The sequence below is a fragment of the Wyeomyia smithii genome, chromosome 3 (assembly GCF_029784165.1).
Source record: "Wyeomyia smithii strain HCP4-BCI-WySm-NY-G18 chromosome 3, ASM2978416v1, whole genome shotgun sequence".
NCBI classification, from domain to species: domain Eukaryota; kingdom Metazoa; phylum Arthropoda; class Insecta; order Diptera; family Culicidae; genus Wyeomyia; species Wyeomyia smithii.
The window spans coordinates 260,959,047-260,973,507 of NC_073696.1; the positions used below are offsets into that span (position 1 = coordinate 260,959,047).

A 14,461-nucleotide genomic window follows, 5' to 3' on the forward strand; every position below is an offset into this window, starting at 1 on the left:
ACCATAGTGGAGGAGAAAAGTGCAACACAAATAGAAAGATTTGTTCCGGTGCCCAGGTGGCGGGTCTCGGCCAGTCGAGACCACTTGCGAGAGTGCTGAGTGTGGTTGTTGAGCGTGTGTGCTGAACAGAAGACAGACAGAGATAGCGTTTTTTGCGAAGTACATACTATGCGTTACATAGAGGCGCATACAGCAACTAACTGTCACTCGTAACATGCAAGGATCCTCACCGATGGGTCTCCACGAACCCCGTCGGTATGGTTTGGGGATCTGTCCGGTTTCGGCGTGGTTGGCCAGGTTGGCCACGATGTCCTCGAGCATCTGCGAACGGGTGCGTTCCTGCATCCGGGCGAACTTTGGCGCCGAATAGGACGCCCGCTCGCCGTTCACGATCTTCGTCAGCAGCCATTCCCTGTTTTGCGAGGGGGTGCGAGTAGAAATGAGTTTGCTAGAAACAGAATTGGGAAATAATCCTACCTGAACATCGGACCCTTCTCGAACACCGATTGCTCCCAAAGATACGGTTTGTAGGCACCAACTTCGTCCCTCGTAACCACCGACACCTCGTAGCGGGTCGGTTTCCGTTTGATTCGAGCTGATACACGTACCTTAAAAATGGGGAAAATTATTATCATTTCGTATAATTTTTAAGTTTATTTGATTGAAAAACATCGATGACCACGCTTCTCCACCAAAATACTCGAAGATGGAAGCGCATGGTTACAATTATGACAAATTATTTTGGTGTAAATTTTTGCAAGAAAACTATTTGAAGAATATTTTTTGAATCAAGAGAAAAGTAATCATTTGTACACCAGTGTTATTTTCGAAAAAAGAAAAACACTTTAACTATGCCTCCCAACATGAATGTTTTTCTTGTGCCGGTAGTCTATCTGTGCATAGCAGTGAAAGTCCTCTTTATGACTATCCTAACTCAACGGATTTTTTTTCTCCTCATCCCGAGACACTGTATCTCTTTTGTGCACAAACTCAGCCGTACAAAATTCAGTAGCGTACTATTGGAAGCTTTTGCAATACAAAAAAGTCGCCTCAAAAGGGCCGGGCCCTAAATGAACGCTGGGGGAGTAGGAAAAAAGGCTATCGTTGGAAGCTGCGGTTCATTGTTGGCATAATTCGAACAACACAACACAAGAGGGGATGGTCGTGGTACGAGCAGGGAATAAAGTGTTTCCAATTCTCTCTAGCCCAACTGTACATCCCTGCGAGAATGAAGAATTGAGCAGCCGAGTGATTTTATAATTTATGGAGAAAACGGAAGATCAGGTTTTCGTTTCTACTAAGGTTTTCGACAGCTGCGTTTTTTACAGTTGCCATGAATCTACTTCCAGAAAACGGTATATTGTAAAACAATCTGTACCAGTACCAGCCGTCTACACTTTATTGGCAGAAACTGAATAAATAAAGGCAGGGGCAACGGAACCAATCGTCTGTTGTCGTTCTAGTGTGCTTCGAAATTTGAATATACCGATCGTACTCACCAGAATAAACGTATGTAAAAAATGGCTCTTGATGCACGCCGGACTGAAGGCGGTATTGTCCGCCTCTAGGAAGACAACGCAGACAATGTCGTTGCCAATGTGGCGCTTTCGCTGCAGCTTCTGCGGATCGTGCCGCTCGTACGGCAGCTGCGTAGAAACGTGAAACATAATCTCTATCGAACGCCAGTTTGTATAAACGGAGTAAAGTCCTGTCGAATAAAAAAAAAACACCAAATTTGACAAACAGAATCACTCATCAGGGCGATCGAAACTTACCTGTTAAATCGTGAACAGTGTCAAGGCCGCCTTTGTATTTATCAAAACCACGTAATCTAACTTTATCACCTAGTAGCTGTAAAAATTCCTCAAATAACGGTGAATTTTCATTATTGTCTAAAATTTGTTCTTCTGTATATTGACCCTCCTTCACGTAGATGACGCCCACCTTCAGTTCAGATTTTATGAAAACCTAGCGACCGTGGAACGGGAATAGAAACAGAAACAGAAGAAAAAAATTAAGTTTTAGCATCGTAATGCGTAATTTTCCTATCCCACTTACCTGATCCAGTTTGAGAAGTTCTTCCGGGGTATCTGGCAATTGTCCTAACGTTAAAGGTGGATTTAAGTTTACTTCCTTACCTAACGATCTAACTACTTCTTCTCTATTATACCTGTTCGGGAGAAAAGGAAAAAATAAATTATGTTACGCATAAATCCTAACTTCGGAAGATTACTTTTGAGTACGAGAGGCGGCCTCAATCGTATCAGAGCTTTAGTTCGAAACTCAGTACAGAAAAGTGGAAAATTTAATAGAGGATTAGAGTACATTTCCTTTGTTTTTAAAACAAGAGCCACGGTTGGAATATAATAGCCTAGTTGTTCAAACATGCTCTGATCGTATTAATTACTTTGCCTGGAGGAACTGCTGTTTGAAACTTGAACGGGAATAACGAAGGAAAGGATGTGAGTGCTCCTTCATAGTAAGAAAGATGAATACAATTTTGTCTTATACCCAAGCTGTGAGCGCTCTAAACTTCAAGTAGAGCATGAGCGTTGGTTTGTTTCAAAGCTGGTATTATTCTGGTTGCAAGATATATACATCAATAAGCAATCAATTGAAATCAGAATATCAAGAAAGGCATATCTCATTTCTAGTTGAAATGAAAGGTGCCCCAGTTTCAAATTGGGATAATATAATACAATATTTCTGAACAGACTGACAGCTAGCTCAATAGAGTTTAAGCATTTTTACACTTGGATGAGACTTTCCACTTTTCTCTCTTAAGTCTTAAATCTGAACTAGCAGAAAGGTTTCTAATAAACAAATCTGTTTTCAACTTTTTCTATAAGTCCTTTTACGCTTTAGTGATAAGCCGCGTCAATAAGTCTATAACTGGCGCTGCTGTATCGATTCTAGACTATGCACTTTTTATTCAACTTTTTTTTTAAATAAGAAAAGATTAAGCTTCACTCATGTGAAATTCTGTAACGCAGTTAATCTTATCTATACATTTTTGAAATCGATTTTTCTTTTCGTTTCTGAGGTGTATTCGGTTGTGAAAAGGCCAAGTACCATCTAATATGGGCATTTTCAGAACCGGAATAATGCCCAGAGAACAGAAATCATCTCTCGACTTTTATTGTAATTCAAAATGGTGACTTCTGGTTTTTTGGAAAATAGCCTAAAATGGCCAAATATCATTCAATATAGATATTTCCGGAACCAAAATTATAGCATAGCATCGTTTCTGAGCAGCAGCATGAAATTTGGGATCTAATTGAATGTTACTAAACAAAACTGTTACTGCCCTGGCCACGTCCGTGCATCTGTTGGGGAACGGAAAAGGAATGTTAGTCCAACATTTACTCAAGAGAACCATAGAGAACTCTACATGCTCTCATAAATGTTACATGAGATGGGAAATTTTAGTAGGAAAGGGTTACCCTGGGATACATCTGTTAGATGTTGCGGGTCGATAATTGATTATATTATAGGTATGAATTTTGAGAGCTAATAAGAGCTGAGGCTGTTGTGATTTACCGACTTTTTAGTTTAATTTGTATTTTATCAGTTGAATTTTTAGATTGTTTATATAGCAATTTTACTATTTTATGTTTTGAGGTTAAGGGTGAATGTATAATAGATAGTTTAGTTATACGCTTATTATTATCCACCGATTTGACATAATTGTCATTAGTAGCAAATTAATCTTCAGACAGCCAGTCCAAAGGGGTTTTACCACATCATATATTTCCATTACAACTAAACTGATAGTCGAATATTGTCTAATAAGACCCACGCGAACAAAATCCAATGTTCTCCGAAACATAAACCCGAATCTCTAAAAAATTTTCTTAAATGACACATTCGTATAAACAAGAAACCCTCTGTATATTTACAAACATTCTACTAAAAAAATAGTACATTTTCCCTCTACTTTCAACCGAAAATACATACAAAACGGATCTGTATGAATCTACCTCTACACGTCGATGATCGAAGCAAAAAAATGCAGCGCTGACTACATGTCAAAAAACAATTGATTGAGTATATAGTATGTCAACACAAACAACTCAAACAGAAAAAAAATCTAAAACTTATATCACTTATCCCGCACAATATCCTCCAAAGACTGCATATTCCGATAGTTCTGTGGTTTGGAACACCAACACACGTAATTTTGGTAGATTTCACTATTTATTTTCTTGCAAAACACACTTCAAAAGGAGAAATTATGTGGAGATGAAAGCGCACACAAACAATCGGCCTTGTTGCCAGTTTCTCCCCTTGCATTGCCGGAGCCAGAGTTATGCCAAGAAACCGAAAATCTTTTTCAAATTCAATTTGGCGACTATTATTATGTCTAAAATGGCTATAAATATCATCCGATATTGATATTTCTCGAACCGGGATAAAGCCTGGAGCCCGAAAGTTTGAAACCAGACGCCATTTTGAAATTCAAAAAGATAAAATGAGCTGTAAAATATAAGAAAATTTTAATGTTACAACAATTTTAACAACTACTTAAAGAGGAATTGTATATGAAAAAAATATTAGTGGAGCAATGGCCGTTTTCCCGAAATCCTTTTACAGGAGGCTAGCATTGTTCACACAGTAGGTCAACAAAAAACCATGGAACCCACAATATTCCTTTTGTTTAGAGCTTTTCCGGGTCTATAAACAATAATTTTTATAAGTAGGGCAAGGAACGGCTTGAGCAGTAGCGCCTATTTTAATCAGCCGCAAAGACAGGCCTCAAAATCCTGCATTTTGATCAATATCGACAATTTCAATGATGGAAACGAAAACTTTGATTGTCTAGCTGTTTTACGAATATAAGAAATACCGTTGATCACAAAGAAATCTGTGAACAAACATCATTTGAAACAAATCGACCACCAGCCATTCAGAAGCCACTTCGGGTGCTGCAAAAAAACGCCTGCAAAACAGATGAAAACTGCTTAAAATAGGTTCGGGGTGATTGGAATAGTGTGCCTCGATTGGTAACTTCAATTGATTATTGTTTAAGTTTGCTAATTTAGTTTTACAATCTGAAAACAAGTTCTGACAGAGAAAATGATAGAGAACAGATTGATATACTCCTGTTTGAATTTCACCCGATATTTTTCGAGTATTTCGTCTCAATACACAGACGGTTCCTGAAGCTGCTTAGAATATGTTCCCTACCCTATTTCATTTATATCAAACGGAAGCTGTTTATCGAAAAATCTGGTTTTTCGTTGCCATAAACTGCTTTAATTTTTTTTCTGCAAAGTTAAACTATCTTCATCAAAAAATAAGGTAAAGTATAAAAATTGTTCATGGACCGACACCGTTGATAAAAAAATCGCTGCAGTTTTTCGGCAATCGTGAGCACGGCAAGGTCATTTTTTTAAAACTGCATTCGAAGATAATCACGTATAAAGTTCCAAGGCTAGCTTCTGAAGCAATGACAAGACGCGCGTTTCGGATCGGTTTCATTGTGATCTGACCGGTTTTGTTGATTAGGTAATCTTAGGTTTAGGTTACTATGAAAAAAAAAAATCAGATTTTTAAAACATGAGCCTTTTTAATTGACTTTTGATTTTTCTTTCAACTTTTTTTCAAAAAATAAATAATTTTTTCTAGAGCGCATATTTTTTCGGAAAGACAAAATTACTATCTGCAACTTTTCCGAAGACATCACACCGATCAAACAAACCAGTTTTTGCTCTAAAAATATTCTAATCATCAATACCTTCCCAAAATAGTATTTTTCAATAGCTTCTCAAAAATGAGTCGTGTTCCAAAAAATGAAACCAATAGCACAAAATGCCATTTTTTGCCTATAGAACTGTTTATGCAAAGTTTCAGCCAAATGAAGAATGGTCGATTAAATTGGTTGGTTGCCCGTTTTTTGTGGAATTGCTCTACTTGGGAATAGTATACCATCCTCTGTGTACAACAATTCAATAGCTTCCGCTTTTTATAGATTAATAACGGCGCCGGCTACGTGCTGACGGGTAAAGAAGGAGGTGTAATAGTCATTGTTATCGGAGACCGAGATTACCTCTGCATTTCCACGACTGCGACGGAAAGAAACGGTTGTGTCACCGTAGTTTGTTAGGGGAGTAGAATAACGTTGTCCAACGATGTGAACTTTTGTTATGTCACCGTGGTCAGTGATGAAATCAAACAATGTTGCCCGCGAAGGCAACCCATTACAAAGATGAACGATTGTCAAACACCACAAATCTATGCGAACGACGCGCCCTGGATTCATCCACCAGCCGAAGCATCCAAATGTTTAACTATTTATCTACGTAGCTCAGAAATTTTTGGTTGTATAAAAAAACTGTCCAAACATTGGTTGTACAAAACTCGTAATGCTTCGTAACAATGAATTGTCAATAAGAAGAGATGAAGAGGTTGTATATAAGGAACATACTTAAATGAAGTAGCATTTTGACGTAGGACTACGTCTTTGTTTTCTATACTAGATTACACTTCGTGAAATTGAAAATGAAACTGGCAAATGTTGCGTCATATTTCAAACGATTATAGCAAGCGAACGACTTAATGCATCTTAGTCATTTATATGTCGGTGGATAGATAAAATATGTAACAATTGTTTGATATAATGTTCAACATTGTTACTTTACTGCTTAATGGTGGAAAAAGGTGAAAATTTCCAAGGTCAAGCTTTCCCATACATTCCCTCGTTATTGGCTTGCTTCCCGAGCACAGATAACAATAACATGGACGAAACAAATTCCACTGCCTACATATTTTGACTCAACAAAGTGTTTTGGTTTGTATGTTTTTCTCTAAGCTGTGCGGCCACGCCCTAATGGCAAAAATCTACTCTGAACTCGATACAAAAGACCGCGTGTAGAAAATTCAGCTTCGGTCTAGTTTGTCACACAACAGCGAGTGGAGTACAGCTGTTAGAGGAACGCGACATCGAGAAACGAGAGCTGCATACGAGTCAACTTCCAGGCAGTGCGGAGCATGTCACCTTTATTTTGCATACGGCAGCAACAGTTACTATCGTACGCTGCAGGATATTTTGCTGGCACAGCTACTGGAGAGCACAGCGGAGAGCCAATTTTATGCGCGGCCAACAAAATATTCAATACTACCGGTGGTGGTGCGATCATCAGCGTTCTGTAGCACGAATTTCATACTGAAGATTATGGAATCGGTTCTTTTCAGCACTATAGATGCTTAAAGACAAGAGTTATGAGACTTTTCATGTAAAGGGTGATTTTTTCGCTATTTGGTTTATCGTGTATTAAGATTTGACAGTTCACGCGGGAATTCTGACAGCTGTCAAAGTCTAATGTACTCAGTTTGGTTTGCCATTTCACCATGAACAGACTTACGCCTGAACAACGCTTACAAATAATCGAATTTTATTACCAAAACGAAGCTCATTTCTGTTTAAATGGGTATGTTAATAAGCAAAATTGCCGCATTTGGATCGAAGAGCAACCAGAGGCAATACAAGAATCGCTAATGCACCTAGAAAAATGCACGGTTTGGTGCGGTTTACACGTTGGAGGCATCATTTGTCCGTACTTCTTCAAAGATGATCAAAATCGCAACGTTACGGTCAATGGCGCTCGCTATCGCGCGATGATTTCTGATTTTTTTTTTGCTGGAAATGGAAGAGCTGGGTTTTGTTGACATGTGTTTTCAGCAAGACGGAGCAACGTGCCACACATCGCGCGAATCATTTGACATATTGCGGAATGAGTTCGGTGAGCAATTCATTCACGAAAGGGACCGGTGAATTGGCCGCCTAGATCATGCGATTTAACACCGCTAGAATATTTTTTGTGAGGCTACGCATGCCGTGTCAGAAACGGTATATTCTGCACCTTTAATGCACCTCAGGTTTTTCTTCACCAAAAGGTAAATTAGGGTCTCAGCTTTCAAATGAAAGTGGTTTAAAAATATTCTATCGGGGAAAACTTGAATGAAATGAGTTTGAGTTTTTATTCAATGTTTTGACCATTTTTGTCCATTTATGGAGACGATAGTAACATTGAAATATATGGTATGGTAACGATACGAACAATGTGTGCATGTATGTGGGCGTGTGTATGTGTGTGTGTGTGTGAGAGAGAGAGAGAGGAGGGAGGAACCTGTACAGTGTAGTAGTAGTATAATCCCAAGCAACATTTGTAACATCGATTTGAAAACGAAAGTAAATGAAAAGTCACTTAGTTATCTCATTATAGTTACTGTGAAATAAATTCGGTTAAATAATAGAAGAAAAAGTCACATATCAGTCGCGAAATGACTTTTTATCTCACCAAGATACAGAAATGTTACACAGTGGGTAGTGTAACTTTGAACAATCATTGATTGTTACAATTTTGTTTACATGCAATTGATATGTGGAGATAGCAGAAATCTTATTACATTGTCACTAGTCGACAACTGGTATGCAATATACATATATTGAGAGGTTACATTGCAGATTCAATTTGCTCAGCTGAGCAAAAACAAAGACAGTCCTACTTATCCGGAGCAGCTCGTCATTTTTTACCAATCTGATCATGTTGTTGGATGGCCGTGACAAATTTTTCCCCACTAAGTTTTCCTGCACCACCGCACGCTCGTAGTTGGTAGTGTTTTTTAGTTATCCGTTTCTGCAGTTGTAATATGCAGACAAAACGGCATCGCTCCTTTGTTTTTAAACTCTTCACGATTGAAACACCACATCTTGAAACTAGAGCAAGACGGACTATTGCTCGTTTCTATGTGCAACTATTGATATTTTAACAAATAATAATGCTAGTTATATTATGATTATATCGAGCGTTTTTCATGTTCAAAAAATGATCGCAATTAATTCCCCTCATCAGTGCAGCAAACTGATGTAGTTTTCGCCGTGTCGAATTTAAACTATTGCAGCTTTAAACTTTTAGAAGTTACAATTTTTAATGCTATTAGAATGGTTTAATTGGTATTATTTTATGGAAAGTATTAGTAAATGTCGAATATTATGAAAATCGTTGGAAAAAAACGTGACCGTCTTGCTCGTGCTTTCCTTATGCGACCGCTTCGTTACATTATAACAAGTTTCATGGGCAGAATAAGTTACTTCGTGACAAGATTTGTCAAGTTGTTGTTACATGATAATATACTGGCAACATTTGAGATGCCGTTGTTTCAGTGAAACAAATTTGAACGTTAAACAAGTGACAAATAAACATGCCGAAGTTTAATAGTAGTTACGGCAGATAATTGTAAACCGAATTGTGATTTCCGTATATAACGTCAAATTTATTCTACTACCGACTGAAAGTTTTTGCATATCTTATATCAGAATGTCATGTTTATTTTTAAATTAGAATACCATTGCAAATATTTGTTAAAAAATTGATCCTATTGCAACAAATATCATAAAAGGAAAGATCTAAAAGTAGCATTGACATTTTTTCAAAACAAAAAGATTTCCATAGAATGTTTCATAAAAAATTTCAGTAACAATTTACATTGTAACCACTTAAAAACGGAAATCCGCGTAAAAAAAACAAGGTAATTTAAAAATGCGCGTTGATTCAAAATTTCGCGCAAAAAAACACGGTTATTCGAAAATCCACGAAAAAAACATTGATTCGAAAACCCGCGAAAAAAACCGCGCTGATTCGAAAATTCGCGAAAATTTGTCGCGTAAGCCAGACAAATATGCCTAAGAAATTTGTTAAATCGAAACTTCCATTTGACCAAGAAAAAGTTTTATGATATGCACAATGTAACATGAAACAAGTTCTTTATCTGTTTCACTGCGATCGATATGTTACGAATCATGTTACCTAATGGTCAAACAGAAACATCATCAGTAATAACTGGATAGTTGCATATAAACTTCAAATTTGCGCTTTTCAGGTTACATAGTATTAATGATGTTTGTTGCAGAGACCGCACATGATTTTTCTAATTTGTCACATTATGCTTACTGACACTTAGATGTAATAAAATATGTTGCTTGGGATACGGAATTTATCGATAAGAAAAAATACAAAATGTTTATGATAATGTATTAATTCATATGTAGCTGCTGTAACAAGCGACGACTGGCTTGAGAATTTTCTGTTGATACCTAACCCTTACTAACACCTGCAATATCTCTTTCGAAAAAAATGAAAGGAAAAAGTAATAAATAAGTCATAAATAAGTTACTAGGAAAACATTAGGTTTCAATTCACTCGCATTAATGTTCTAAATCTGAATGATGTTTTAAATCGGACTGATTAGTTGAAGTAGAACTGATTTATAACATGTTTATCACCAGCTTTTTTCTTTAGAGTTTAAAAGAAACAATAGCGTTGAATATTCGTTTGGCAGCAAAACGTATAGTAGAGACAAAATTGAAAAATGGCCGCATCTGTTGTAGTTCAATTTTAAATCAGTTTTAAATGTGATTTGATGGTGTGAATTAAATCCGATTTTGTTAAACAACATATTTTTTGTATAATTATTTTATGGTGTATCATCTGTAATTCTATTCTGTCAATATTTTTCTAAAAATTTCAGACACTTTCTGATATTATCACTCATATTATCACTATCTCACAGTCAACTTTCCTTATCTCTAAAAATATGCAAAGATGCTTAGGGTAGTAACACACATACAAAGTTTCATTGAGTTTTGATAGGGTGCTGCCAATATCTGGTCAAGTTGATGCGAAATCTTTTAAAAGTTTTGCTCGAATTTCGCACTACAATTGTGTGAATTGCGAAATTTGTAGAATTAGCATGTCAATAGTACGAAACCAGAATATACAATATATTATCATCAACTTTTTTCTTCAGGAAATACTAAAAAAAAGTGATTTTGCTTTTGATAAAAAAAGAAACTGTTTTATTTAATATTTGGTACTTTAACCGTACGATTCATCTTTCTTTGCATTAATGACAAATAATGCATACTGTGTTAAATTGTTTTCAGTCAAATTTTGGTGTCGGTAAGCACCTATTGTTCAAGCTATACTGTTCAGGATCCAAATTATAAAGTTTTGAAGAACGTCCGCGATCCGAGTACCTACCAAAACTATAATACCATACCAATTACACTGTCGAGTATTTTTTAAAATGCTTGCTTGTATTTAGATCATCCTGCAACTCCGATTTTATGGCTGCACAATCTGAAATTCTATCATGAAGGTCACCAGTTGCCAAAATCTTTGCTTTTAGAGGATCTACCAAGCGAACCGCCAATTCCATCCAGGCTACCAAAATATTTTATTTTATTGGTTATGTAGGAAAAGGACTCCCGTTGCCATCGAGGTGTCTATTAATCTTCAGGTTTGTCCGTGTTGCTGTGGTTTTTCATCACTTTCGCGGCATTTCGCGGGTTTTTGTAAATTTCGCGGCCAATACTGGATTTCGCGGTTTCCGCGAAATCGCGATTTACCACTGTCCCTAATTATCATATACAAAAAATTGTGATGTTTTGGTAAACTTTGGTTTCAAGCGAAGCCGATATCATATAAACGGCTCTTGAGATGTTCGTCCATCCCAGATGACATCGTCTTTTACCAAAACAACAATTAGCATTCATTGTTATTACAGAATTTAGTTACCACAATACCAGTAACGTGAAACCGATATTCCCACGAATAAAACCAGTAGAGTCGAAGTTAAAATCAATATGTTTTTTAGTCTGTTTTATTGTTATGCTTTGGAATTGGGCTTAGGGCCATCCACATACCACGTGGACAGATTTTTAACGACTTTGACACAAACACACACACACACACATACACACACACATACACACACATTGTTCATATCGTTACCATACCTTATATCTCAATGTTACTAGCGTCTCCGTAAATGACAAAAAATGGTCAAAACATTGAATAAAAACTCAAACTCATTTTATTCAAGTTTTCCCCGATAGAATATTTTAAAACCACTTTCATTTGAAAGCTTAGACCTCAAACTACCTTTTGGTGAAGAAAAACCCGAGTTGCATTAAATTTACATAATATTCCGTTTCTGACACGGCGTGCTACGTTAAGTCTCTCGTCTATGCGGATAAGCCAACAACAGTTCCAGCCTTGGAAGACAACATTACAAGCGTTATTCGCGAGATACCAGCCAAAATACTCGAAAAAATGACCCAAAATTGGACTTTTCGTATGGACCATTTAAAACGAAGCCGTGGCCAACATTTAAATGAAATTATCTTTAAAAAGTAAATGGCATAAACCAATTTATCGGCTCTGATTTTTTAGAGTGAAGAATAATCCAACACCGCTAGGTGGAATAATTTGGGTTTTTCTTTCACAGATCCTAAAAAAACTACTGGAAAATTTTCAATTCTCTTCGAAATTTAGCACAATAATTTTAATCAAATTGTTCATAATTCACCGCAGCAGAGTTTATTTCAGATATAATTTTGCGGATAGGTCCAATAAAAACTCTTTACTTAAGCTTAAGTGAAAAAAGGGATTGAAATTTCAGAAATTTCAACTTAAGGGCCCTCAACACGTCAGTCAAAAGATGGTGAAATTCTTTGAAATGCTAACGATCAGGAATTCAAAAAAGCCAGCAAGACACTAAAAAAGTTAAGTCTTACACCTCTAATTAAAAATACTATGAAAATATAATAACTCAAATCAGGCTTTACAGAGCATAACCAGATAGAAATTCAAAAAAAAGGCTCTGAGAAATATTTAAAAACTACTGAAATAGAGCGCTATGATGATGATGATGATGATGATGATGATGGTCCCACCTCATACCCCTACATCGGTTTGAGCTGGACGATTTATCTATATGAGATATTTTTAAAAACATGCAATGTAACCAGTTGGCAAACAAATAACGGACTGGTTATTAATTTCAGACATAGTAACCCTTCAAATGAATACCAATAATTAAAAAAAAAAAAATTTGACGGATTTCCAATCCAAGGCTCATCCAGAACGTTTCCAACCCGAAAATTATCTGGACTTGATTAGGAATTGAACCTAATGTTTAAGAGCGTGCACTAATCAGAATTGGTTCTAGATAACGATCTAGAACTACGAGAGAGATCCAATGATACTATAGTTCTTGATAACGAGCTCTACAGATCACAGGCAAACTCAAGCCTTTTCAGTTTTCACTCCAAACCCTATTTTAAATTGTGAAAACAGATGAATTGTTAAAAAAAAAGTAAAATAATTTAGAAAATATTACAAGCCAAAAAGCAATTTGTCAACCCGATATGCTTTTTGTTTCCATTTCAGGGGTTTAAACCTGATGTACTCATATCAAGATTGTCTATGTCAGTCTCCGCGCGCGTGACTCAAACACGTGTAGCCGACTCTTTTTTTTTTACTCTACTATTTAATATTATATAACTATATTCAAACAAAAAATCCATCATCATCAATGAACATAATAACTTAATGTACCAAATAAATTAAAAAAAAAATATTTCAATTTTACAATCTTCTTTATAAATTTACAAAAAATCTATGCTGTCTACAAAACAGACTTTATGTGTGAAATACAAAGCCGTTTAAACTCTGCCATTGTTGCTGCACGTTTTACTTGCCTGGGCATCGAATTGAAAAAGTGTATTCCTTTGTACAACAGAGAGTTCTGTGATCTTCCAAAAAGAAAATTTGGTGTTCTGGCAACTTCCGCGTTTCTAGTGTTGTACCTATGCAAATCTCTTCCTCTATCAATCCGGTCACACAAATATCGAGGCAACATATTATTAAAAATTTTATATAGAAACACCATTGTCAAAAAATATACTCTTTGCTTCACAGAAAGCCATCGCAATGCGTCCAGCATAAAACTCGAGGAAGTGTATCTATTACATTTTAATATTAATCGCATAATTCTATTTTGTAAACGTTGCAATCTCAATATTTGCGTATTGTTTGCCAGGAATAAAATGGATGAGCAGAAATCTATATGTGGTGAAATAATTGACTTGTACAACTGAATTTTACTTCTAATAGTCAATTCATCCGTTAACCGGCACAAGACACCGTATTTTCTGGCCATTTTTTTGATGACATTATCAATGTGAGACTTAAAAGTTAATCTGTCATCTATAATTATTCCAAGATACTTTATTTCATTTACGCGATCAATTGTCTCACCATCAATTTCAATATTTACGTCTAGTCTGGAGTTGGCTGAAGAAATTATCAAGTACTTTGACTTACAAATGTTTAACTTTAGTTGCCTAAATTTTAACCAATTCGCTAGATAATGTAAATCTTGGTTTAGAAGTGCTACAACATCAAGCGGATGCTTCGCTGCAATGAACAGAACAGTGTCATCAGCGAATAAATTAATATCACAGAACCGTAAAACTCGCTTCATGTCATTAATGTAAATAATGAATAAAATGGGCCCTAGAACACTTCCTTGCGGTACACCAAGTGTATTAGCAATGGAATCCGAATCAAAATCGTTAAAACGAGTCTTCTGAGTTCTAGCACACAAATAGCTT

At 36.3% G+C, this 14,461-nt stretch overlaps 1 protein-coding gene across 11 annotated transcripts in view; it reads right to left on the reverse strand.

Annotated features, from left to right (window-relative positions):
- The window catches only part of LOC129732875 (uncharacterized), a 446,464-nt gene that overhangs the window by 18,452 nt on the left and 413,551 nt on the right, over nucleotides 1-14,461 (reverse strand). For 9 of the 11 annotated variants that reach the window (XM_055694247.1, XM_055694245.1, XM_055694248.1 and 6 more), the window contains 5 exons: nucleotides 2,059-2,170; nucleotides 1,776-1,968; nucleotides 1,500-1,708; nucleotides 478-608; nucleotides 168-412 (listed from right to left, as the gene is read on the reverse strand). In XM_055694247.1, coding sequence (XP_055550222.1) covers nucleotides 168-412; nucleotides 478-608; nucleotides 1,500-1,708; nucleotides 1,776-1,968; nucleotides 2,059-2,170 — 890 coding nt within the window. The remainder of the gene's footprint in view (nucleotides 1-167; nucleotides 413-477; nucleotides 609-1,499; nucleotides 1,709-1,775; nucleotides 1,969-2,058; nucleotides 2,171-14,461) is intronic. The other 2 variants (XM_055694246.1, XM_055694244.1) reach the window with 1 other exon arrangement.